The sequence below is a fragment of the Bombus bifarius genome, unplaced genomic scaffold, assembly GCF_011952205.1.
Source record: "Bombus bifarius isolate JDL3187 unplaced genomic scaffold, Bbif_JDL3187 scf7180000009275, whole genome shotgun sequence".
In the NCBI taxonomy this organism is placed as follows: domain Eukaryota; kingdom Metazoa; phylum Arthropoda; class Insecta; order Hymenoptera; family Apidae; genus Bombus; species Bombus bifarius.
In genome coordinates, this window is record NW_022885009.1 from 314,002 (window position 1) to 338,825 (window position 24,824).

Genomic DNA, 24,824 nt, shown 5'->3' on the forward strand with positions numbered 1-24,824 from the left:
CTTTATCATAGAACGTATTCAGCGATCAAATTCTCAATAGCAGTTCATTTTCTCAGTGATATTACATTCATAGTTGTTTGGTTCATGATTAACGATAGGTAGTGATTTTGTATCGATATTACAGATTTTTATTAACGTTAATGCAATATAAAAACTATCGATGAGTCCATCTAATTTGTAACTGCGTATAATTTGCTAATTTTCATTTGCTGATTTCTTATTTAATTTGTATTTTACGTTGCATCAACTTTTGCACCATTAGCAGGTGACAGTCTTCGCTTAATTTGTTTCTATTATAAACCTAATTATTTACTTTTCTATTATAACCCAAAAATATTTGTTTCAATTATAAACCCAATTACCTCTCGTAGCTCATATCTCAATGATTAAAATGTACATATACATACGCGTACGTTTCAACTACTTGCGATTTGCGATGATTGCTACAGAAAATTGTAAAGGTAGAATGTAGCGGTAAAATTTCCGGGCAATTCGATAAATCCATTGTCGTAACAGTGTTTTTTTATCGTATCACTGCAAATATTTGAGTTTCAATCAGGAAAATTGGCTTTACCTTTATAGTGGCAAACAAGCATTTCCACATACGTATATTGTTTAATTTATTTTCCATTCAATTATACGAATGATCAAATTTAATAAAACACAACGAACTTTCATTCTTTCACGAATTACTCGTCGCGTTTGTCCAATATCTATCAATGATTTTGAAACATGTTTCACGTTTCCACCGTGAAGCTTCGTACAGATGAGTTAAGTTATTAGATTCTAAGCAATTTAATCTCATATAACTTGCAACCATTTCACCAACGTGCGATCGTTGTTTATTTGTTAGTCAAGTAGCTTGACTGCAAACGATTTACTTTATTAAGGGGGTGTCCTAAATTAGACTTTTTTTACAAGGGAAAAAGAAATGAAGTTATTGAACTTTAAGGTATGGTTATATATATATTTAACGAATACAAAAAAATTTTTTTTAAGTAAAAAAAAATTATAACAGATTTCTAAGCCTATTTCATGGGCGTCTTGTCGCCGCAGTCTTCAATCAGCGGGAAAGATCCACCTCGTAATTCTTGACTGAAACAAAAAACCAAAAAAGGATTAAATTATTACACATGTTTCCTCTAAGTGAACTAAATAATGATAGAAAAAAATGTGAAATTAAAAATTTTGGCGGGTTTAAAAAAAATGCGTTAAAAAAAATAAACTTTAAAGTGCTATGACAATTATTTAAATAAACCTTTTTTCACCCGAGATGTCCTATCGAATTTCCACGTTTATATTTGTTAGTCAAGTCGCTTTATTGCAAATGATTTACTTTATTAATAATGTGAATTTTCTGCTTAATTAAAAACATGCTGTCAAGTCTTCAAGTCGAGATTCTTTCAAGTATTCTTTATGTATTGTTTTATTACAATGCTAATGAAATCTCAAAATGTGTTGTATAACATGTACATACTTATAATATACACATAGGTAATTTTGTATGGTAAATATTCAAACATACTTTCGCGAGTCAGCATATTACGTACAAAACTGCTTCTCATTATATTTTTCATGAAGTATTTTTTCAGCAAGTTTTCATTAAGAATCCTGTTTGAATTGAAGCAGTTGGACTAATGCGAAGGAGGTTGGAAATTAAAGAAATCATGCAATGCAAATGGAAACGCGTAGACGATATTTCCTCGAGACGTTTGCCAGTAGGAGCAAAACTGTGTCAGAAATTTAACGGTGCCGTGGATAGACGGCGAACGTAAGAAAACTTGGGATTTCGTATAATGAATGAATTTACATAACCCCAATTAAATGAGAATCGGTCGAATGCAAAGCAGCCGTGAAAGTATTCGTTTCGGCATTTAAAAAAGTTCCATTCAGTCGCTAACCCAGTTGGATACGATAACGAATTGCGTTCGAGCCAAAAATTTGCTAGTCCAAGTGAATATTATAATTTCAAAAATGTTCCACCGTGGATACACGTTGAAGAAGGTTTCCGTGGCGACTGGCTGAGCCGTCGATGAGAATCAAGAGCGTGTGGATGTCGATATAGCGAGGCAAGGCTTAACGGCTTCTCGTTCCGTATTTAGAAGAATGCGTAATCGAGTTCCGGTCACGCAGTGCGTACCGTTCGATGCACTCCAAGACATCCTAAATTCACTCGCGCGGTTAGACACCGCACTAACATATTTTAATTTACCTATTGTTCGAACTGCTACGATGAAATATCACGGTATTGTTATCGCTGTATTCTTCTAGTATAGTCGAGCCTCTGTAACTCGAAAACCTCTACAAGACTACAAGAAAACTTACTTTAACCCGAATCATGTACCACGTGTCCGGATGTTATTTTACCCGTGTAACTGGAAGTTGGAATCAAATTGTGAGAACCATTCGATATTGTCGTCTTTCTTCCAACTGTTTCCAACTTAGACTGATTGTCTCGAATAACGTAAGACGGTACAAGCCGTATGCTTCTTCGCCCTTCCACCACCTGCATATCCATGCAAAAGCTGATCGTTTTTCGCCGGTCGAACGCGTAATTTAACGCGTCTCTAACATTTGCATTTATGCAGGTCGAGTAAAATGAGTTCGAAGAAGAAGCTTAATTAAAATACTAGCACTTTTTGCAAAGGTGGGCGTAATTGTGCATTCGTATGTCAACATTTCGTTCGTTAAGCATTCGTTTACTCGGAAATTTCGATAGAAACTCGAAGATTTTAGCTATCCCCTCGAGGCTCCAGTTACCGAGGACTGTACTTTTCGTTTCGCCTCTACTTTTTTTGCACTGATAGAAAAATGAGCTACTTTATTTGATCGAATGTTGTATAATTTTCTCACGAACTACATTTTACGCTTCTCGTAATTAATCCTTAATGGGCTAATATTAGAGTTTCTGATTTTGAACGTTTATTGAAAATACACGTGTACATCGCGTGTACTCGTGATATTCGTTACGTCTGATTTTCATCCCTTCGAGCTGTGCTCGTGCTGACTTTTAGAATCAAAACGCTACTTTAGATGCAAGAATGTTGGAAAATGAAGAATGAGCAAGTCCATAAGCTTTAGACATATTTTGATAATATATGTAGCGTTATGTAATACTATAATCATAATACTAAATAATATTGTAATATTTTCTATAAAAATAAAAAGGAATTTTACCTATAATTAACTCAAGCACATGTATACTTATGTTATACATTTATCGATGATTTGAAATACAATTTTCAAATGGCAAAACGTAAAAGTTGGCTATGGGATTATGCAAGCTTAAAGCTTTGTATAATCTGTGTGATGAAGAAACTACTAATGAATTTTCGTATACGAGTGGAACAACAGGATCCACTAGCAGCACTAATACTTAAACAGAAAGTACCTCGTTAAATGTTAACGATAAGTACCAACGTTAAAATATCATAATACGAAAGACAATAAATGAATGATAGAAATAAATACGTAATTCGTATGTACAGAACGCGTGGAAGAAAATATAGTTCTGTTTCTCTTCGCGAAAAACGTAACGTAAAAAACAGTTTATTTTTAACTGGCAGACTTTAAACATTCGTTTACGTCACGAAAAATGCGAAAACGCGACTGCGAAAAATGAAAAAATACACCAGGCAACAGCAAAATTAATTGTCAAAAAAAGAAGACAATTATCTATTTCTTTCTGTTTATCCGATCATTTTCAAGAGTTTACGTCTATAGCGCAGCGAAATGATAAAATATGCAAGGGCGAAGCAGTGGAAAAAAGATTAATGAGTTTAAAGAGTACTGTCGCGACAAAGATAAAAGAACAATTAAACGCTGTTAAAAACGTAGCATATACATCTGTGTTGGTCATTGTTAGCATATGATTCGTACATTACGATAATTGTACGTATTATTAATCCCAATCGGGACGCAGACAGTTTTGTTTTGGGTGTATACGAAATGGAAGAACGCCATACCGCCTAAAATCTCGCAGATGAATTACACAGAACTCTGGCAGAATGGGAAATTACTTCAAAAGTAGTAGCCATCGTAACAGACAACGCCAAAAATATGGTAAATACCATCTCATTGTTATCGGAAATATCGGACGATACCAAAATTTATAGCGTAACATGTGCATCACATACTGTGCAATTAGATGTAAACCATGCATTTAAAAGAAAACACCATGCAACAAATAATCGATATTTGCAGTAAAATGGCAAGACATTTTAAACATTCAAGTGTTGCGAAACATGCACTAGAACAAAAACAAGAACAAACAGATTTCTTTGCCAAAAAGCACATTAATACGAAGCTGTTCTACACGTTGGAACGCCATGTATTTCATGTTAGACAGTTTATGTAGAAACAGATGTGTAATATCAAATGTTATTGCAGACAGAGTCATTACTAATACAAGGGTACACAACACATAATGTCTGGAAATGAATGAAAAACAACGAAGAATATTATAACAACATTTTTTGTGGAAAGCCAATCTCCCATTAAGTGTAAGCAATGATGATGACACGGTTTTGTGTATATTTAAAAAAACTATAATTTCGGAAATTATGAGACGTTTCAGACTTGAATGAAACGAAGATGGCATTTAATCATTCATTAAACCAGATATCCGGTTTTTTTTGATCCAATGATACAAAAATCTGGAGCACGAAAGCTCTGACGTAAAAGAAATAATTTGTAGAAAGATGTAAAACGTTTGCTTCAAGGTTCGGATGTACTAAAATCACATGAAAAATCTGCTCTTGAATTTTTATATGACAACATCATCGATAACAATGATGTTTATATTCAAACTGAAACACATATGACCGAGCCATAATTACGCTTCTATTCAGCTATGGATTTAAAATCATTTGAATGGTGATGCTAATGGTGAAAACTAGGGCAAACAAATATCTAGCAATTTTCAAACTTGCCAAAAAATATTTAACAATTCCAGCAATCTCGGCCATGCCGATACGGTGCTGTTTATGTACTGAAAATATTATAACAAATAAACAAACCTGTTACTCCTACAAAATGTTGATACTTTAGCTCATCTGAATACAAAAAGTTAATAAATTAAGCTCAATTTACTTTAATTAATTAAGACTTAATTTACTGGCTTTCAGATGAAAATAAGAAAAATTACAGTTTTGGTTAATGAAGTCTCATAAACAATTTTCATATCTAAATATTTCGATATTTAATTCTGAAATGAAACGCCGGATACGAGTTAATACACTGGATATTATACATTTCAATATGTGTATCCGTGAACCTCGGTACACATGTATATACTATATTATACATATCGAGATACGTATAATTTTGTACGCTAGACTAGATTGGCCGCGTAGTAGTGACACACGTATGTGGATATGAGTGTGTGGAAGTATGTGTGTGCACAGCGTCTCGAAAAACAGATGAATGGAACTGTGTTCCGTTGGCAATGTGTTATGGAAGATGGTGAGACAAAGAGTGCAAATGTATATCGACGAAGATTCTGGAAATCGTTTATTATATAAATCTAAAACTATTTTAATATGAATTCTAAGTGTAACCTTAGTGTTCCTTTACTTTTATTTCGGCAATTAAGATCTACAATTCTTAACAATATATATAGATATTATGATCCGTTTGCCTCTGCATTTTCATATACGTGTACCCGTGTACTTCAATACCCGTGTACTTCAATATTCGTGCAGCCGTGCATTCAGAAGCGCACGGATTAAAACGCGGATATATTAATTACACGCGTAGACGTATATTTTAGGTACACGCGAAACCGAAATCGCTACTCAATATTATTAGTTGGTAAATTACTCAGTGTCAGAGGACCCGGCAAACGAATCGTCGACATTAGAGAAAATTCATTTCTGGCTACTGCCGTCGCAATATCATCTTTCGATATCTTAATCTAAAATCTTGGCTTTCTACGGAAATTAATTTCTCGCAACTGTCAATACGCGTACAACATAGAAAAGGAAAACGTAGACGCGGATATTACTTCTTTCAGTGGTGGACAGTTGGCGAAGTGTTCAGACGCGATCTAACGTCGCCTATTCCTCGACTTGCAGGAGCAATACCGATACATTTTCCTTTTTCCGCACACCTACGCGTGATTTCACGCGCCGAATCTGCCCGACGAGAACTGCGAACGATCGCGCCAAGTCTCAAGGTGCACGGTGTCTCTCGCGGATCGTTGATTTACTGTTGCGCAATGGTTTCCTTGCTTGTGTAAAAACAATAAACTTTTATGGCAGACCGTGTACTCGCTGCTACTCTACCGCGAGATTAAACGGTCGGTGGAGTGTTGAGAATGAAATTACAGGAGCACGCGAGTGGCATGTAGCGTGTGGCGATGACGTAAAATTAAACGAACCCGTGTAAACTGACTGTACGAGACTGAACGTACCAACTGTCCAGTTTATTGCTCGTCAGATTAGACGCTGTGATCGCCGTATCTGTCACATCGAGTGATAAGCTCGCCCTTGTTTCCTTGAAAGAGAGCGCCGTGTGTTATTACTCTGATGTAAAATCTGTGTAATCAGACGTGTACGTGAACGTTAGAACATTTATGGAAATTGAGATGAACGAAATCATTAGGCATTTCTTCAATTTATTTAACTTTGACACCGTTTTGCTTGTAATCTTGCGATATAAAGAATTGATGTATTGTGCATTACAATATAGGGATTCCATTAATTTTAAATATTAAATTATGTACACGTATATTGTAAAAATTACGGGATGCAAGTACCTAGATTCGTTTTTCTTCGCCAGTGGCTATTTTATTATAATATTATTCGCATTTATCGTATTTTGCTTCCGCGTATTTCATAAGTAACTTCGCGAGTCAGATTCAGATTTTTACACTTTGCTGACTTTCTTATTTATTCATGCAATGTTTCGTCAGTGGAGTTTGAGCTCAAGTATTGAAAGAAACAATACGCAATTGGTTAATTCATTGTTGTCTGCATCTTTTCTCTGCATATCTTGAACAGTTATCTTGTACGAACACATAATTCCGATCGATTAATTTGAAAATTTAGAGGAATTGAATCATTTTTTATTCTTTAGATACAAATGGTAAAAATGTAGACGATATGTTTGAAGCGCACTTTCCACTCATTGTATCTACTTAACTTCATTACTTTTACTATTCTATTTCTAGTACGACTACTTTAGTGTTTTCTAATAGTTAATTATATTTGCCTTGCAGGTGGTTGCAGCGTAATGTTTCGCAACGAGAAACCCAAACGGGAACCCATTTTGACCATACATGTTCGAAAGGGTAAGTGATTCGTATAAAAATTTAATACACTCACTAAGATGGTGGAACACAAATGAAATAGAAACGTAAGAAACATGTAACCAATATACGAATAATAATGCACTAAATTAATATTTAAACATTTGAACATAGCAAGTTAATTAGTATCTAGTTTTACTATTTACTGTGAAATGTACAAGATTTTGCTTCTAGTTTTATTTTCAACTTAGGCTGAAAATATATTCCTATAAAAATTTAATACACTCACTAAGATGTTAGAATACAGACAAAATATAAACGTAAGAAACATGTAAACGATATATAAACAAGTAATAATACACTAAATTAATGCTTAAACATCTGAACATACCAAGTTAATTTGTATCTAATTTTACTATTTACTTGTGAAATGTACAAGATTTTGCTTCTAGTTTTATTTTCAACTTAGGCTGAAAATATATTCCTATAAAAATTTAATACACTCACTAAGATGTTGGAACACAGACGAAATAGAAACGTAAGAAACATGTAAACGATATACAAGTAATAATACACTAAATTAATGCTTAAACATCTGAACATACCAAGTTAATTTGTATCTAATTTTACTATTTACTGTGAAATGTACAAGATTTTGCTTCTAGTTTTATTTTCAACTTAGGCTGAAGATATATTCCTATAAAAATTTAATACACTCACTAAGATGTTGGAACACAGACGAAATAGAAACGTAAGAAACATGTAAACGATATACAAGTAATAATACACTAAATTAATGCTTAAACATCTGAACATACCAAGTTAATTTGTATCTAATTTTACTATTTACTGTGAAATGTACAAGATTTTGCTTCTAGTTTTATTTTCAACTTAGGCTGAAGATATATTCCTATAAAAATTTAATACACTCACTAAGATGTTGGAACACAGACGAAATAGAAACGTAAGAAACATGTAAACGATATACAAGTAATAATACACTAAATTAATTCTTAAACATTTGAACATACCAAGTTAATTTGTATCTAATTTTACTATTTACTGTGAAATGTACAAGATTTTTCTTCTGGTTTTATTTTCAATTTAGGTTTAAAATATATTCGATGCCTAGCGAGATAATTGATTTAAAAAATATTATTATTTCCTTATAATATAAATTAGTGATATTTCATGAATATCATAATATTGAGAAATATTCAAATATCTGAATGAATATACGTATTCTACCTGGACAAAGAGACCATCATGATTAATTTTAACACTTGGATGAATGTCGATTTAATTTTAGTATACCATTAATTACGCTTCCGATGAACAAATCGTATTTCATACGATATACATACGTCTCTTGATTCCACAAGCTAGATAGTAAATGTTGTCTCCGATCATTAGTTTGTCATCGATTCATATATTTCAATAACATTCGTATATTATTAATACGAATCGACAAAACGTGTCCATACAGATACAACGCTGCGAATAATTGTAGACTCGAACACATTTGGCGCGTTAATTTTTCTACATTTCCAAGAAACTGTTGATCTTGCCTGGACACGTTAAAGACAATTGTTTTCGTAAAGAATAAATATAACGTTATAGAATGTGAGGAGATGTTACATGGCAGATTATTGCCTTTCGTAACGGAAATAGGAAAGACAAAAGGACAATTTTTTAGCAAGACAATGTTCCTATTTATACAACTGCCACTACAAGAAAGTGGTTTCGAGATTTCGGTATAGAATTATTACGATGGCCAGCACTGAGTTCTGATTTGAACTCGATCGATAACCCATGGGGAATTCTAGCGAGAAAACTCCACGATCAGGAGAAGCCACCTATAAAAAAATATCGTTGGACCTCAAAAAGAGAATAAAGTAAAAGAGTATTCGAAAGGAAACTTTAAATAAGTTAGTGGATAGTGTAGCTAACAGATTAATGAAAGTAATCAAAAATAAAGAGAAATCCGGCTAAATACTGAACGAAAAGGTAACGTCATTAACATTGAGTTTATATTTTTTCATAAACAGGTGCACTATTTTAAGAGAAAATTTAATAGCTTCGAAAGAAGGAAACTTGTGTTTTTTGTATCTTCAATTGTAAATGTTATATTATAATATGAAATTATATAAAAGATTTTGCCAATTTTTGTTTCAATATTATGAAAATGGGATTGAGTTTATAATCATTCACGATGTTAGCTTAATTTTCAAATCCTGTAACAGTTCTTGTAAAAAGAATAAACTTACCTTTCTATGTAATTAATTTATTATGTATATAATTTTATGACTGCAAGATGTATTACATATGTTTATTTACGTTCACAAACAAATCTACACATGTAAATGCAAACTAATAGGAACATGATAATAAAAGTTTGTGCGGCCGTCAGCTTGTATATGTATGAGAGTGAAACAGTTTATCCGCATAGTTCTGGCAAGATCAAAAGCTTAGAAACTAAAACTTGTGCAACAGGCATCAGCGGTGTGCCGTAACGTGTATGCTGTCGAAAAGACGCAACGCTGATAGCGCTTTCTGAACAAGTTTACATATTTGTTGAACTTGTAGCATAGTTGGCAGGATTTCCAAGCTTCCTGCCAGTGAACAATACGAATCTATTTCTTACGAACAATTACTCGAAAACGCAAAACTATCGAAAAATCCAAATCGAAATTCATATCGAAAATGGAAAAAACATGAAAATGAGGGGAATGAGATACGTACTATATTATACAGGGTGGTTGGTAACTGGTGGTACGAGCGGAAAGGGGATGATTCTACGCGAAAAAAGAAGTCGAAAATATAGAATAAAAAATTAAAAAAAAAATGTTTTTTTAATTTTTCCATCGAGCCAACGACCTACAGTGAGATCCGTTACAACGTACCGCACGCGTACCGAGCGAAAATTCAAAGGCGGTTTTCTCGAACACAAAGGTTCAAACGAAAAATTTTTATTCTATATTTTCGATTTCTTTTTTCGCGTAGAATCACCCCGTTTCCGCTTGTACCACCAGTTACCAACCACCCTGTATATGTTTCTTGATAATGTAAATTTATAATTCATAAAAAGATAGTAAGTGTTCCTTCTAATTATTAATTGTTCGATATTTTGTATCACCCAAATGCTTTATATCATATTCGATCGAAAAGTATTGTCATTAAAAATCAATTAAATCGATATCTCAATATTTATGAATGATGACGTGTATTATATTCACGTTAATCTTATTTATCTGCTATAGAATTTTGTTCGTGAATATATATATATAGCGACGTTAGTGCATGGTCAGAGTATCAAGTTATGCTTATGACGAATAATTTCAGTGTATTATCACGTTTCGAATGATCTGATTTTCCCATTTGTTATCGGCGATATTAAGATCGTATTGGATATCATCAAGCAAGGTTCGTTGTTTTTAATTAAAACGCGATTCGATTCGGGTTTCAATCTCGATTCATAAGCAACTTATTCGCATTCCCCGAAACTTTCGCGAATCTCTTGATTTCCGTTTAATCGATAATACTCACTAGCTGTGCGCCAATTCAATACGTTCATTTTCCCTTTGACATTTAATCTGTCTTTACCTGTATGTGAAATTTCGCCAAACATTCCTCTCGTAATAAACCTTCGTAATTAAATTTCCAGCGTATTCGTGGATACTCAGACAGTTTATTCGTGATAGATGCCCTCGTGCACCTGCACGCAATATCGAAAATAATATATCCTCGTACATCATGATGCATAATTCAGCGAAAGTGTTAGAGGTACGTCGTGTTTATGACGTAAACGCACACAGCGTGTTCCTTTTTTAATACAACCCTTGGCGGTGAATTTATGGAGCAATTGAACGAGATCCGAATTGAAGGTCTTGATGAAAAAACCGGGCAAGTCCTGATCTTAGAAATTGCGGGGCATTCGACGTAACTGAATTAATTACGACTAGTTCAAGCAATCACGCTGAAATTTTGGACTTAGTAAGACACTAGTGTGACAAATGATATAACGATACTCTTTATATTTTTGAAAAATGTACCTGGCAAATCATTTTCGATATTTCCACTTGCCTGGTACCTGCATCATAATGCCGGCAATTTGAAATGAAATATTTTGTTTTCTCGCGTGTTTATTCTTCCTTGATTTTCCTAAATAAATCACTGAGATCTTCTCTCATTGACACGAATTTACTTCCCCTTGATTGACGTGATTCTTGTTCGTCCGAAGACGTTTCGAATCGACGAGAAGAAAGACACGGCGATTAACAGAGTAGGTTTACTGAACGTTTGAAACACGTTGGCTGACAGATTAACGTCACCATTGACGTTACATTTTAGAACAAAAGCCTGGCGAGTTCTGGACATAGCCGACTCTTCTTCCCAAAGATCAAAAAATTCTTATAAAACTTCAACAAGTGGAATTTTTCGAAAATGTGAACTTGCCCGAGTTTTGCATTAATGTCTCGAACTCGATTTGAAAATTGCTCAATTAAAATGAAGCAACATTAGCATCTGCATTTTTTCTAGTAGATTCCAATATTTTATTTATTCCAATATTTTTGTTCATCGTATCGTACAATTGTTGTGGATGTTATCTCTAATCGTAACAGAACAAAATCGTAAATCTTGTGACGAAAATTGTTTTCAGGATGAAACAAGGACAAACCAAATTAGATTGCTATAGTCCATAGCAATGTGTAGCTTGAACTGAATATTCATTCATTAACCATAGAAGAAATAATGGAACACTTGGAAATATCACTATTCATCATCTCTATTAATGTTACTAGACAAAATCTTAGTAACAGAAAATATTAATATGTTTCTTCTCTATTAATGTTACTAAACAGAATTTTAGTAATAAAAATACAGCCTTAACGAAGATTATTTTTGTAGGTAAATTTTGTAGATAAATTTTCATTCCACCATCACTATTTTTCATACATTTCTTCTGTAGTGTTACAACTCTCGCTTCCGAGTGCTGGAATGCGTCGTCATCTGAAAAGCGGGAAAATTTGAGGATCGTTGAAGAGTCGTCCTACAATTTTATTATCGGCGTTGTGTCACGTTCAAAAATTCGTGACGCGTTCCCGATCAAGAGATTGAAACATTGCGTCGAATTTGATGAAAGGTATCGAAATTGAGTTAGTTTTATATCAATACTAGAATTGATCGATATATTTTTAAATTCCACGGAGTTCATTTTCTTTTGAATTCCAATGAAACACGCAAACTCCATTTTACGTAACTCCACGTTATTTCACGACACCCATCGTTCGTCATGGGAAAGTAACGCTGTCGAGCCCATCCGACACCTGATCGTTTCGAATCAATAAGAGATTTTAATAAAGACAAAGGCAGTGGCGAAGGAACTCGCGAACATCGCGATCGTTCAGGAATGCATAGAATTTTTCAGCGCGTACGATGGTTAGATTTGCATACATCTTTCATTCGCGACTAGTGGCTGTTGCGGCGGTACACTATCTATGCATAAAGCTGAAATGTCTCGGAGTTGTACGCGGCGGTAGTTTTTACAGTTTTTACATTTTCGTCCGTGATAGTCTGTTATAGTAGACGGCGTACACATTTTATGAAAGCAATAATCACTCGACACCGCGGTCCACAGGGAAATTTTGAACGTTCCTGCGACAAAGCGTATGCTCGTGCGATGATTAAATGCGATCCCGTTTGTAATGTCGTTGGTAGCCGAAGCAAGCACATTATAAAATGTCTGTGTTTTATATAACGCTCTTGGCTAGAATTTTATTCATAATGTGAGGAAACTTGTAAATTGCTCGGGGAAAAAAGAAAAAAGTAAAGTTTACTACAGGTGATCGAACACAGTCCTTTCTGCCGAGAAGAATAAAAGACGACAATCAATCAATTTTGATTGAATCTTCAATTCAATCTTCAGGCCTTGCATTTCAATTTTCACTACCCCTAACAAACGTCGCATCTGTCATTTCGTTGTGATTTCTTTGTAGCTTTCGTCTTATGATACAAAAATTATAAATTATATTTTATTTTATTGTAAATTATCAAACGCATTCGCAAACGTAAGTCACATTGAAGGAGAAAAAATTTCCTGTAGATTAATAAAATTAAATTTCCTACAGGTTAATAATTGCTACAAATTGATTTCCTATATTTAAATGCACGCAATGGATGTTGAGAAGGTTTATAATAAAGATACGACAAATTCATTATTGGCCATCTTGCTTGATATTTAGTAGCCATAAATACACGCAATCTCATTGAAAAAGAAGAAATTTCCTATAGGATAATAAAATTAAATTAAGTTTGCTGCAGATTAATAATTGCTACAAATTGATTTCCTATATTTAAATGCACGCAATGGATGTTAAGAAGGTTTATAATAAAGATACGAGAAATTCATTATTGGCCATCTTGCTTCATTTTTAATAGTCGCAAAGACATGTAATCACGTTTTTTTCCATTAAAGGATTCCCTTCTCGTAAAATAAATGAACCCATACCGTTGAGCAACGATGTATTTTTATTTCATGTAGTTTCCTTGAACAAAGCTTTCCATGAAATATAAACGTTGCTCGGTTATTTTCTGCCAATATCGTTCGTAACGGACTTCTGTACTGGGGAAAAAATCACATTGCGAGAAGAAATCGCGCATATAGGTATTCAACATCCACGCTGATTTCAATTGCAAATTTTAATTATGACATTATAAATCACACATGCGCGCAAGTTACAATTTCTTACAATTAAAGGTAAACGATGTTGCTGGAATTATCTTCGAATTAGTTTTTCTTCCTGTGGGCTATCGACTACTGAAGTCAAATAATAATAGGAAGGAGTAATAATAGGAATAATAGTCAGATAAAAGGAAAATTCTTCAGTCTATTTATTATTTTTCCAGCTTAATTAGAATTAGAACTCCGTTCGTCCAAAATATGTTTGGGCAACAGTTGTCATCCAAAATGGTTATTTCAATATTTCCTCGATAACGAAAGATAAAACCTCCGTTTCGAATAAAAATATAAAAACATACTTAAAGCACTAAATTTATGCAAACCACATGCTGTCGTATCGAAACCTTATGCCACGTTTTATCTTTTAGCGAATTAATTCTTTGTTTGCGTAATTTGTCCGTGTCCCAAACGCATTTCAATTTCACGTTTGGAAACCTTCTCCTTTTTTCAAAGAGCGGACAATTTTTTCTCGCGTACCATTCCGTGCAGAAAAATCAGACATTTTCTCGGTTGTAATAGAAAGAAGAGCGTGCACGCGTTTGTATGAAAATACCTTTCTCGATACCGGCGTTAAAATTCCTCAGTTCAGCCGTATTAAAGTGGAACGATATGGCTACTTCCAATAAGACTAACGAGATATCAGGGTTTTGTGGCAGATATTTCTTTGTTGAATTAAACGAAGCTGATTAAAACGCGCTGTTACGTAAATATTCTTGTTACCTTCCGTTGTTATTGTAACGAATATTCGCATCGCGCTGGTTTCGTCGGTATTGTTCGTGCTTTGGACGATGCCACCAAATGGAAATGCAACCTTAACGCACTCAAGCGAGTTTCCATCCTCCGCTCGGAAACAAAGTTTCTCTCGGCTTGGCGTTTTGCGTTTAACGTGGTTACTGGAAAATTGAAGGAAAAACGCGTTGTCCCGCGACTACGCAGACACTCGCATAAGCAATCTGTGGAATAACGTTCCCGATTTGCTCGTAGACGCATTAAACGGGAGGAGTTTTCGATCGAGCGTGAATATTGAGCCGGCACCGTCTGGCTTTTGCTCGAGCACGCGATAAAGGAAATGCAATTCTCGTTCATATTCGCAGAAACGGGATGTCTTATGATGAAAAAGGTCCCGTTCGCAGTTATCGTTCGTATGGATCCCGCTGCTAAGGATAAACTTCATTTTCGTTTGTGCGTTGGCGTTCGCGAGAATTCTATCGCTTCGGGAGATGACGTTCGCCGTTCGTGTCTTTGCCGCTCTCTACGATCCAAGTACGCGAGTAGCTACGTTATCGTAATCATCCGAATATTTTGATCAAGCTGTGTCAGAGTTGGACGCTGCGCCAATTGTTTCGAATAAATATCTGTCCAAGTTGATTATCGGTATAAATTCGCATCCGCGAAACAATTATTCGTTATCCGTAACGAATTATTTTCTATATTTATTCGAATAATGGCCACGGAATTGTTCGAATAATAATACGAATAATGGTTCGTTGCCATTTAATTTTGTACAAGTATATAGAGTACCATAATAATATAATAATATAATAATTAATTTACCAAACAGAAATAAACTTTCAAACTTGGTATCCGATGAAAGCTAGTTATGAAAGCCAATGTTACAACTGGACAATGTAGCTTGAAAATATATCTCACATTCAGTACCATGGCCATCCTCGATGTATTACGCAACACGTAAATATCTATATGTAATATATCATTTTATGCGAATAAATCCTTAATCGAATCAGTTGTTCCATTAAATTTTTATTCAGATAAATTCTTGCACGAATAAAAAAACTGTCGAACAAGTTCTTATTTGGATAAATACTTGTTCGATTGTATATGTATATCTGTACTACGTCTATATCTGTACAACGAACATAGGGAACGTAAGCAAACGACAAAAAGTGCACTATAAGACGAGAAGAACGTAATAAATTTATATGCAATACGAACAACAATTTTATGTACATTAACCGCTTCGATATGGTAACGCAATATACTAACAAAAAATATAATAATAAAGACATTAATAATTATTATACATACACGCCTATGATACTTCGAACTAGAATTTCCACCTTAACACTACGAGGGAAGCTATCTTCCTCTATGGGTCATACAGACCCTGCACCCGCCCTCGGCGTCGCTGCAGAAGCATTCGCCATCCGAGGATTAATAGAGAAAATACTGGATTTTGAAACTCTTTCTCTATAGAAAAAAAAAAGAAAGAAAAATGGAGAATGTGACTCGTCGTTTCCTTTCTCGGTAATCTTCACGTAGACAATTAGTCAGCCGCGTGTATAATAATAGACGCTGCCGCGAGAATGGGAATGCTTTTCTCAATGGAGAGGACGATTGACCGCGTGAAGTCAGAAATTGTTGGTTAACGATGTGCGATTCCCGCGGCGGAGTATTCGAAGCATGTCCATTTAACGAGTCTTCGTTCGTCGGGCGAACGGCGAGGAATATTTTCTTTCCTCTTTTCTCGACGAAAACGACGAAATTAATATCCTGCGGGGACGTTAATTTTGTCGACTCTGGCATTAATTCGTCGAACGAGAAGCAATTTTCGGTTATTTCCGCGCCAACTACGTTTGGATTCCTACTGATACGGACATTAAAAGTCGTCCGGCTTTTATCGGTGTTCGAGAAACGAGCGTGTTACCGCTGAAAGCCACGACGAGTTCCTATCGCATTTGCTTGGGCGAATAATTTTTCGATCGTCGTAGGCTGATTTTCGGCCCTTGGAATCGTATCCATAGCCCGAGAGAAGCTCTGAGACAGCGGATGTTCACTCATTCATGGAAAAGTTAAAAGCGTAAAGACGTATAGAAGCGCGTGATACGTAGAGAAATAATAACAAGTACTTTACTTTGCATATTTCAAAGTGTTTACGATTTTTTAGAAAGGACGAATTTCGATCTCGTCATTATATAGGTTCCATTTGTTTAATTCCATTCGTAGAAATATAAAATTGCATGGAAATATGAAATTCCCGATCCAATTTCTCGTGCCATTTTCTTAATTGCCACGCTTATGTTGTTAACGTTTATTTTTCTTTTCGGTTTTCATTTATTTTTTGTAATAAGTGGAAAGTATTGCATATTATATAGATTGTTATTATATACTAGAAATGGTGGAAATAATGAGAATAAAAAAGTAGCTTCTTACGGAATTGGTGCAAAGTATGTCGACTTATTCTACAGCGTTTTAGAAACTTTGCGCGATAACAATTAAATTATCTGACATTTTCACTTAACTACGAGTTCATAATGCATGCATTCTGCACATTAATCATATAAGATCGCAATTTCTAGATTGCTGCAATTTACGCTACTGTACGTGCATATCTTGGTCTGTGATTTATTCCGTGTATCTTTCTATCGGAAATATTATATTTAACCATTTAAACGATCAATGTTAATGACAAAGGGGCTACGAATTTCACGCTGGCATTCGGCTTTCTCTGATTAGAAAATCGGGGAGTTATTTATCGCTATTGCACGACGTTACGGTATAATACAAATAATTTGCAAATTACGAGTATAATTTTACATCATTGAATCGCCAACGTTCGCTGTTTAAATGTCACATCAGTCACACTATAGTCATCGCAACGAGACATTCCACACGAACAATAAACCGTTTAATGTAGCAATATAACGAGTGGCCTTCAGATATTTATGCAAATTTATTTAACATAAATACGAATAGAAAATGGTATTTAAAAAGGAATTTGTTTCGTCTATTAAATATTACATCAACTATTGTACTTTGGATATTTCATGTACTTTTTGCATATTAAAGATATGCATGTTGCGTATTGTCGCGATTTTAAATGTCTCGTAAATACATAAAAGATGTTGATATAATATGTTCGTAATAACAAGAAACTAATTGTTTTGATATATTAAACACTCGTATGTGAAGCTTATTAAAAAGTGAAACAGATATGAACTTACGTGACGTATTTAAATTTTACTATAACAATGGTCCAGTGAGATATATATTTTAACTCACTACGATCAATATTTCGATAAATTGAAGGCAATCGATTCGTGAACTACATGATAAGTAGAAAATATAACAATTTTTCGAAATCTTTGCACAAATATTGAAAATTATTTATTTGTGTATTACAAAGGAAGCTAAATTATTCTATCGTTGCAAGGATAATGTGAAAATCTCCGATTTTAGAAATAATAAAGAAATTCAAGATAGAAGTTAATAATATCGTCGAAAGAACGAATGTTAATCGTTAGTCGCGCGGCTGGTTGCGGTTTGCAGGTTGAAAAAGGGCTTCTGCACTCTTTCGCAAGTTACAAGTTATAAGTATAGTTACGAGTCAACAAACCCGCGAAACTCTTCTCGTAACTACGTATTTCTTTTACTGTGTCTGTAAACTTTTGTCTCATGTTGAGATTAATATTCAGAAGTTAATAACAGAACAATAACGTGTATAATATTTTGTAACGTAGTCTAGGATTCGTTATATTAGAAATCTGAAATATCTTTCATTTAAATACTTTTTCAAAAAATCTTTCATACTTCGCTTCGTCCTCCGTTCTTTTGTATCATCATACTTATCATATCTCTATTCGTAGCTTCGTACATGTTTCTTCATTCTACTCTATTCGATTTTCTATTCTCAATTACTGTCGATTGATTCCGATTTCAATCCTCGACCGATTCCTCCATTAACATTCTTGGCAAAATTCAAAGTTTGTTCAGACAATTTTCAATACTTCAAAGGATCAATCTTGTAGCACTTTTTATATTGTCTGGAATATAATTGTCTGAGTGATTTTGTTTATTGTCGAGTCTATTGTATATTGTGTATTGTATAAGTAAATTATTAATGAGAAATAATTTTACTTAATGTCACTGAATTTTTCTCTATGCAATTTATAATTTATAACACTAGCACTATCTAAAAAGTGTCTATCTAAATAGTTCTGATCTTTTGGTCATAAATTTGATTGAACCATAAATGTGATTGTCTAAGTGACTTTGTTTATTGTCTAGTCTATTGTATATTATAATTTGTGTAAATGAATTATTAATGAGAAATAATTTTACTTAATGTCAGTGAATTTTTCTCTATGAAGTTTATAATCTATGACATTGGCGCTATGTAAAAGGAGTCTATCTAAATAGTTCTGATCTTTTGGTCATAAATTTGGTTGAACCATAAATGTGATTGTCTAAGTGATTTTGTTTATTGTCTAGTCTATTGTATATTGTGTATTGTGTAAGTGAATTATTAATGAGAAGTTATTTTACTTAATGTCACTGAATTTTTCTCTATGCAATTTATAATTTATAACACTAGCACTATCTAAAAGGTATCTATCTAAATAGTTCTGATCTTGTGGTCATAAATTTGATTGACCCATAAATGTGATTGTCTAAGTGATTTTGTTTATTGTCTAGTCTATTGTATATTATAAATTGTGTAAGTAAATTATTAATGAGAAATTATTTTACTTAATGTCACTGAATTTTTCTCTATGCAATTTATAATTTATAACACTAGCACTATCTAAAAGGCATCTATCTAAATAGTGCTGATCTTTTATTGAAAGAACATAATAGACAGCATAATTTAATATAATAACATTTATTGTACATGTCTATTACACGGAGGTTATTTGGCATACATCACAGTTTAAATTTACAGGTCTATATATATAATACAATGTTTATTTACGTAAAACTTTCAAGGTGACAATATTACTCATTAATATCGTAATATTTTGTAATAAATATTTCTATTTGTAATAAAAATACGGAACTATCTCTGCTAACTCTTGACGTACGTATCTAGTCCTTAATCGTATTATCAAAATGGTCGTTTTTTTATTCAATTTTTGAATTATTATTTTCTTTTATCATTTCTATTTGTAATAAAAATGCGGAACTATCTCTGCTAACTCTTGACGCACGTATCTAGTCCTTAATCGTATTATCAAAATGGTCGCTTTTTTATTCAAGTTTTGCATTGTTATTTTCTTTTATCATTATATTTCTGTTATTCAAAACAATGCTCCCATAGCAAATTCTTTTCGTCACACACATATGTAGGAGTCCTCCTCTGTAGCGGCACATGAGCTAGGGGACAATTTAAATCATGTTGTTGTTTTGCCTCGGAGTATCAATATCGTTAGGATACACATAATGTAATAATAAATAAACTCCGGGCAAAACAATGTCGCCGCTACGTGCAACCGTCAAACGAAGACGAATTCAAATTTTCCGGCTCTCCCCCGACCAGTATAAATAAACGGACGCGATCGTAAGGTGACCAGTTATCCGCGATCTTATTAGCGATTTACACACTGTCTTAGCAAATATTGTCTGTTCTTATTTTTTTTATTATCTTAAAATACACTTGACGGTTTCAATAGCGAGATATCTCGTCATTCGAATCACACGAGCTACACATCGTCTACACATCCTTGCACATTTTTTTAAAGAAACATATTATTCACATGTTACTTAAAGAGAATCGAAATCACCACTTATTTTCTTATTTTCTTAAATTCTTTCGATGGCCATATTTTCATTTCGACTCGAAGTCTTCTCGATGTCAATCTGTCGTAAAAGCAGCAATGTGTGCGCTATACGCTACGATTTAATCGCAAGTGACAGTGTAAAATGCAAATTTTGTTTTAAAGGCGTGCGTGTTATGAAATCGGTCAATCGTATGAGTAAACAGTAAAGGGAAAGGAAGGGAAAAAATCTGGGGAAAAAGGTAGGAAAACGAGAATGAACACGTGCGATGGTTATTCGCCATTTTATTTCTCTGGAGAACTTGGAAATATTTGCGAATCGGCGACGCGTATCTCATCGGCTGTTTTTCTCATTCGGTTATACGCTTTCGTAGTATAACGTGCAAACACGAGCGCGAAAATATTTTGTCCGACGTGTTTACTTCCAATGATACTGTTCACTTCTATTCTTCGTCCATTCGTTTCCATGTTATTTCACTGTCACTTATTCCGTGCTGCAGAGCAAATCATTTTACTATGCAGCGCGCCGGCGCTTGTTTCCATCTACTAGGACCTAAATCTACGTTGTTTAGGATTCCATCGAACGTTCAAATTGCTTCTTGTATTCTCTGTTGACGTTTTACGGAGTTCTATTTTTCCTCCAATTTCGATGTCATGCGAGCTAGCGACAAGCAAGCGCGATACATAGACAAATGCATTTAAAACTGTTTCGATGCAGATTTTTAGTGTTCGATCGTATCGCAGATGTTCTACACGTAGGTAATTTCGACCAAATTTATAAGAATAGTAAGACGTAAAAATTAATTCTGTTATGTACTCTTTTCTTCATTAACAATCTTTCATCTTTGATTCGATGGTATTGATTATTTTTCAACATTTTTATATCGTGAGAAACATATTAAACATATGATTGATATCGCCGTACAAACTATAACGTATCATGGCATCGATACGTAATTGCTAATTTTTTTATCTCGTAAATGACTTTTAGGAATGTATTCTGGCGTACAACACGTGTTCGAGGCTGTTTAGCCAATTTGTTTGCAAAGAAACTTTGACACTTTTTGCAGCCAAACTTTCAGGCTACATTTTTACATACTTTAATAACATTTGTTACTTCCTTTTTGTTTTTTTGTCGTGAGAGAATCAAAATTGGTGACATTAATTTTTATCCTACGCATGGTTTTTTTTTTACAAAGGAGTTTATTGAGTCCAGAAAATACAGATTTTAAGTACATTATTCACAATAAACATGAATTTTTGTAATGGTATGTTAGGCAAAGGTACCGATACGCGGCGGTACGACGTAGCCATGCTGTATTATATGTCGGCGCTTTACATGTGTCGGCGCTTTACATGTGTCGGCGCTTTACATGTGTCGGCGCTTTACATGTGTCGGCGCTTTACATGTGTCGGCGCTTTACATCTACGCATGGTGTCTCATGGTGTCTATGACTCCGGCCGATCTACTTATCCAAAATAAAAACCTCAAACAGATTGTTAATTAAAATTGGTTTGGCTATAGCAGGTACCAGAAAGAAAGAAAAAATTTGATAATTGAGAAGATAACAGCATTACGAAGATTTATTATCAATTTTTCTCATCTTTTTTTCAACTTTTGACGGCTTGGAAAAATAGAAAAAAGAAAGGACCGAGTTCATTCGAGTTCAGGCTATAGCGGTACATGCGCTGAAGGTGCATACAAAATTTTGAGTCAATTGGTCGAGCAGATTTCAAAATATCATGAACGTCGTGTTAGAAAACATAGATTTGATAAAAACGCGTTGAAAGTTTTGTGTGCCAATAATAATTATTCATATAAAAGCCTCTCAAATAGAATAAATAAGTTAATATTAGCAATCCAGCCATAGGGTTTTGCACATATATTTTTGAAATTATATTCTCGATTAAAATACTAAGAAAAATCTGGATTTTCCTTATAATGTAATAATAATACGATATAACATAATATATAATATAATAATAATACATAACAGAATAAAAAATTGAAAGTCCTTGTATTAGGTTGTCCAAAAAGTTTCTTTCGTTTTATACGGAAATAATAGACGCACAAAGTTTGTTGTTTTATATTAGTTTATTGAATTATGTACGAACATAATAACAGAAATAGAACGAAATGCATCATACCTAATTCAATAAAATAATATAAAACAGAAATTGTTGTTCATCTATTATCACCTTATTGAAACGAAAGAAACTTTTTGGACAACCTAATACATTAACGTCATTCTGAGACAATTTATACCTTACATCACATTTTGTCCAGACAAAATATGATACATAAATATTTATCGCAACTTTATTCTATGCTTATCGCAGCTTCATCCCGTACTTATTACGCAAATAAAATCTAAATTTTTCACGATCGTTTAGAACCCGATATATCGCAGATACGCGATATTATCAATCTGTAAGGCATTCAGCTGGCGTTTCCATTAAACGTGCCACGAAACTCAGCCACCTTTTCTATGCTTATGGAGTTAATCGTATTCCTCCTACTCGTCGAACGTTCTTTCCCGCGACGTCTGTCGTTGGAAAACGAATCGGCGGGAGTGGCAGCACGAGTGCGGAGATGGCGCGATAAAAACGGAACGCGGGAATCGCGAGGCGCAAGACGACTGCTGAGTTTGTCGCGTCTTGCCGACGCGGCGCGCGGCGTCGCGACGCCGTTAGAACGGCGGTCTAATAACTCTCGGTTCGAGGAGCAACGTCGGTGGTCGTCGACGTCGTCGGGTTCGCCACTTCTCGTGACGCGCGAAAAGGGTTGAGGCAAGGAAGAGCGTTCAGAGGTTGGTGCAGAGAAAAGTTTTGCAATAACGCACAATGGGTCTCGCAGAGTTTGGCGCATTGTTAACCGGCTAACCCTGTCGCAACTTTCCTTTCTCGCTAACGAAAGAGCCGGCCAGAGTGAGCGAGAGGGCGGAGAAATTAAGCGGTTGAGGAAGCGGAAGAACGAGTTGCAATGAGCGGGGAGAGGGACGGAGAAGAGAAAGTGAGAGAAAGAGACGAGCTGGAAAAGCGAGAGAAACGTAGGGCGAGGGAGGAAGATAGACTCGGCCAGGGTTGTTCGTCCACGATGATTTGAAATGTTCACGAGTTCCATGCGCAATGCCCGATCGATATGGCTGTTTCTCACAAGCCCGACACGGCACGTGATCCCCGTTATCGTCCTCTTTCTTCGCCGACATCGTCGTCGTCGTCGTCGCTGTCGTTCTTCTCCTCCTTGTCCTCTTGGTCGACGTCGATCTCGCCGTCGTAGTCATCGCCCTCGTCGTTGTTGTTGCCGAGGGAGATAAAGCGAATGGTCTGACGGCGATCAAGTAGATCGAAGACATTGGAGCTCTTTACGGGAAATGGGATGCATTTAGAGAGATGGGGTATAGAGATCAGGCAGGCAGAAATTAAAAAGGAGGATACGGTTTGGATGAAGCTCCATCGCATTCGATTAGTCTATGTGAAGAGATTATTCTTTATTAATTATTAATCGATGATGAATGAACCGATTATGAACCGATGATAATGAAAACGGTTCTTGGTTTGTAAAGAGGATATAGCGTAACTTTCTACCAAAAGTTGCCACCAGCTTCAGCGAAAATAAATACATTTCATTAGTAACTTACGAAGGCACGGTGTACGATCCACAAAATTCCAAATAAATGTACTTTTATAAATATTGTATTACTCGGAACGTATCATATTTGCGAATATAATACGAGAGTCTCTCAGAAGCTAAATTAATTCCAAACTAGTGAAACCAGCTCCACTTTTTGTAACATTCTCGGTTTTGTCAAAATTAGTATTTAATTCTCAAAAAATAAATAACTTGGTTCTGCTATGAATCCGAGAAGATAGCGTAAATTGTCAAATTTTATAATTAATAAATAGCACATTTTATAAGTTTAAATAATATTTGTAAAGCCATCGCTTTTCTTTACTTTTTAACGTATGCGATTGATCAATATGATTTTTGAACGGCTAAAAAACAAAATATGGTTTTACTAAGATAATAATTTCAGCAAAGAAAATACATACACGAAAGAGCATAATTTTAAACTAATATTTTCACTTCATACATTTACTCGTTTTATATGCGTACATATTTTGTGCCAGAGGGAACACGTAGTTTTTAATTATTTCGCAAGCTGTTTCTGCAGATTTGAATGTCAAGCGAACATTTACTTCATGCTCGACCAATTTGTTTGACAGTATGATAACGACGAGATTAATCTTCGATCAACGAATTTTAACAGACTCTGCAGCGCCCGTTATTGCGTTCTATCCTGCGCTGTAGATCGTAGATCAT

The 24,824-nt window shown here is 34.6% G+C and overlaps 1 protein-coding gene across 2 annotated transcripts in view; it reads left to right on the forward strand.

Moving 5' to 3' along the window:
* The window catches only part of LOC117214929 (cadherin-87A), a 538,333-nt gene that overhangs the window by 184,912 nt on the left and 328,597 nt on the right, over window positions 1-24,824 (forward strand). The window contains exon 3 of one of the 2 annotated variants that reach the window (XM_033461288.1): window positions 7,220-7,291. The exons of the other annotated variant lie outside the window; for it this stretch is intronic. Within the exon in view, the coding sequence (XP_033317179.1) occupies window positions 7,220-7,291 (72 nt within the window). The remainder of the gene's footprint in view (window positions 1-7,219; window positions 7,292-24,824) is intronic. 2 annotated transcript variants of the gene reach the window in all.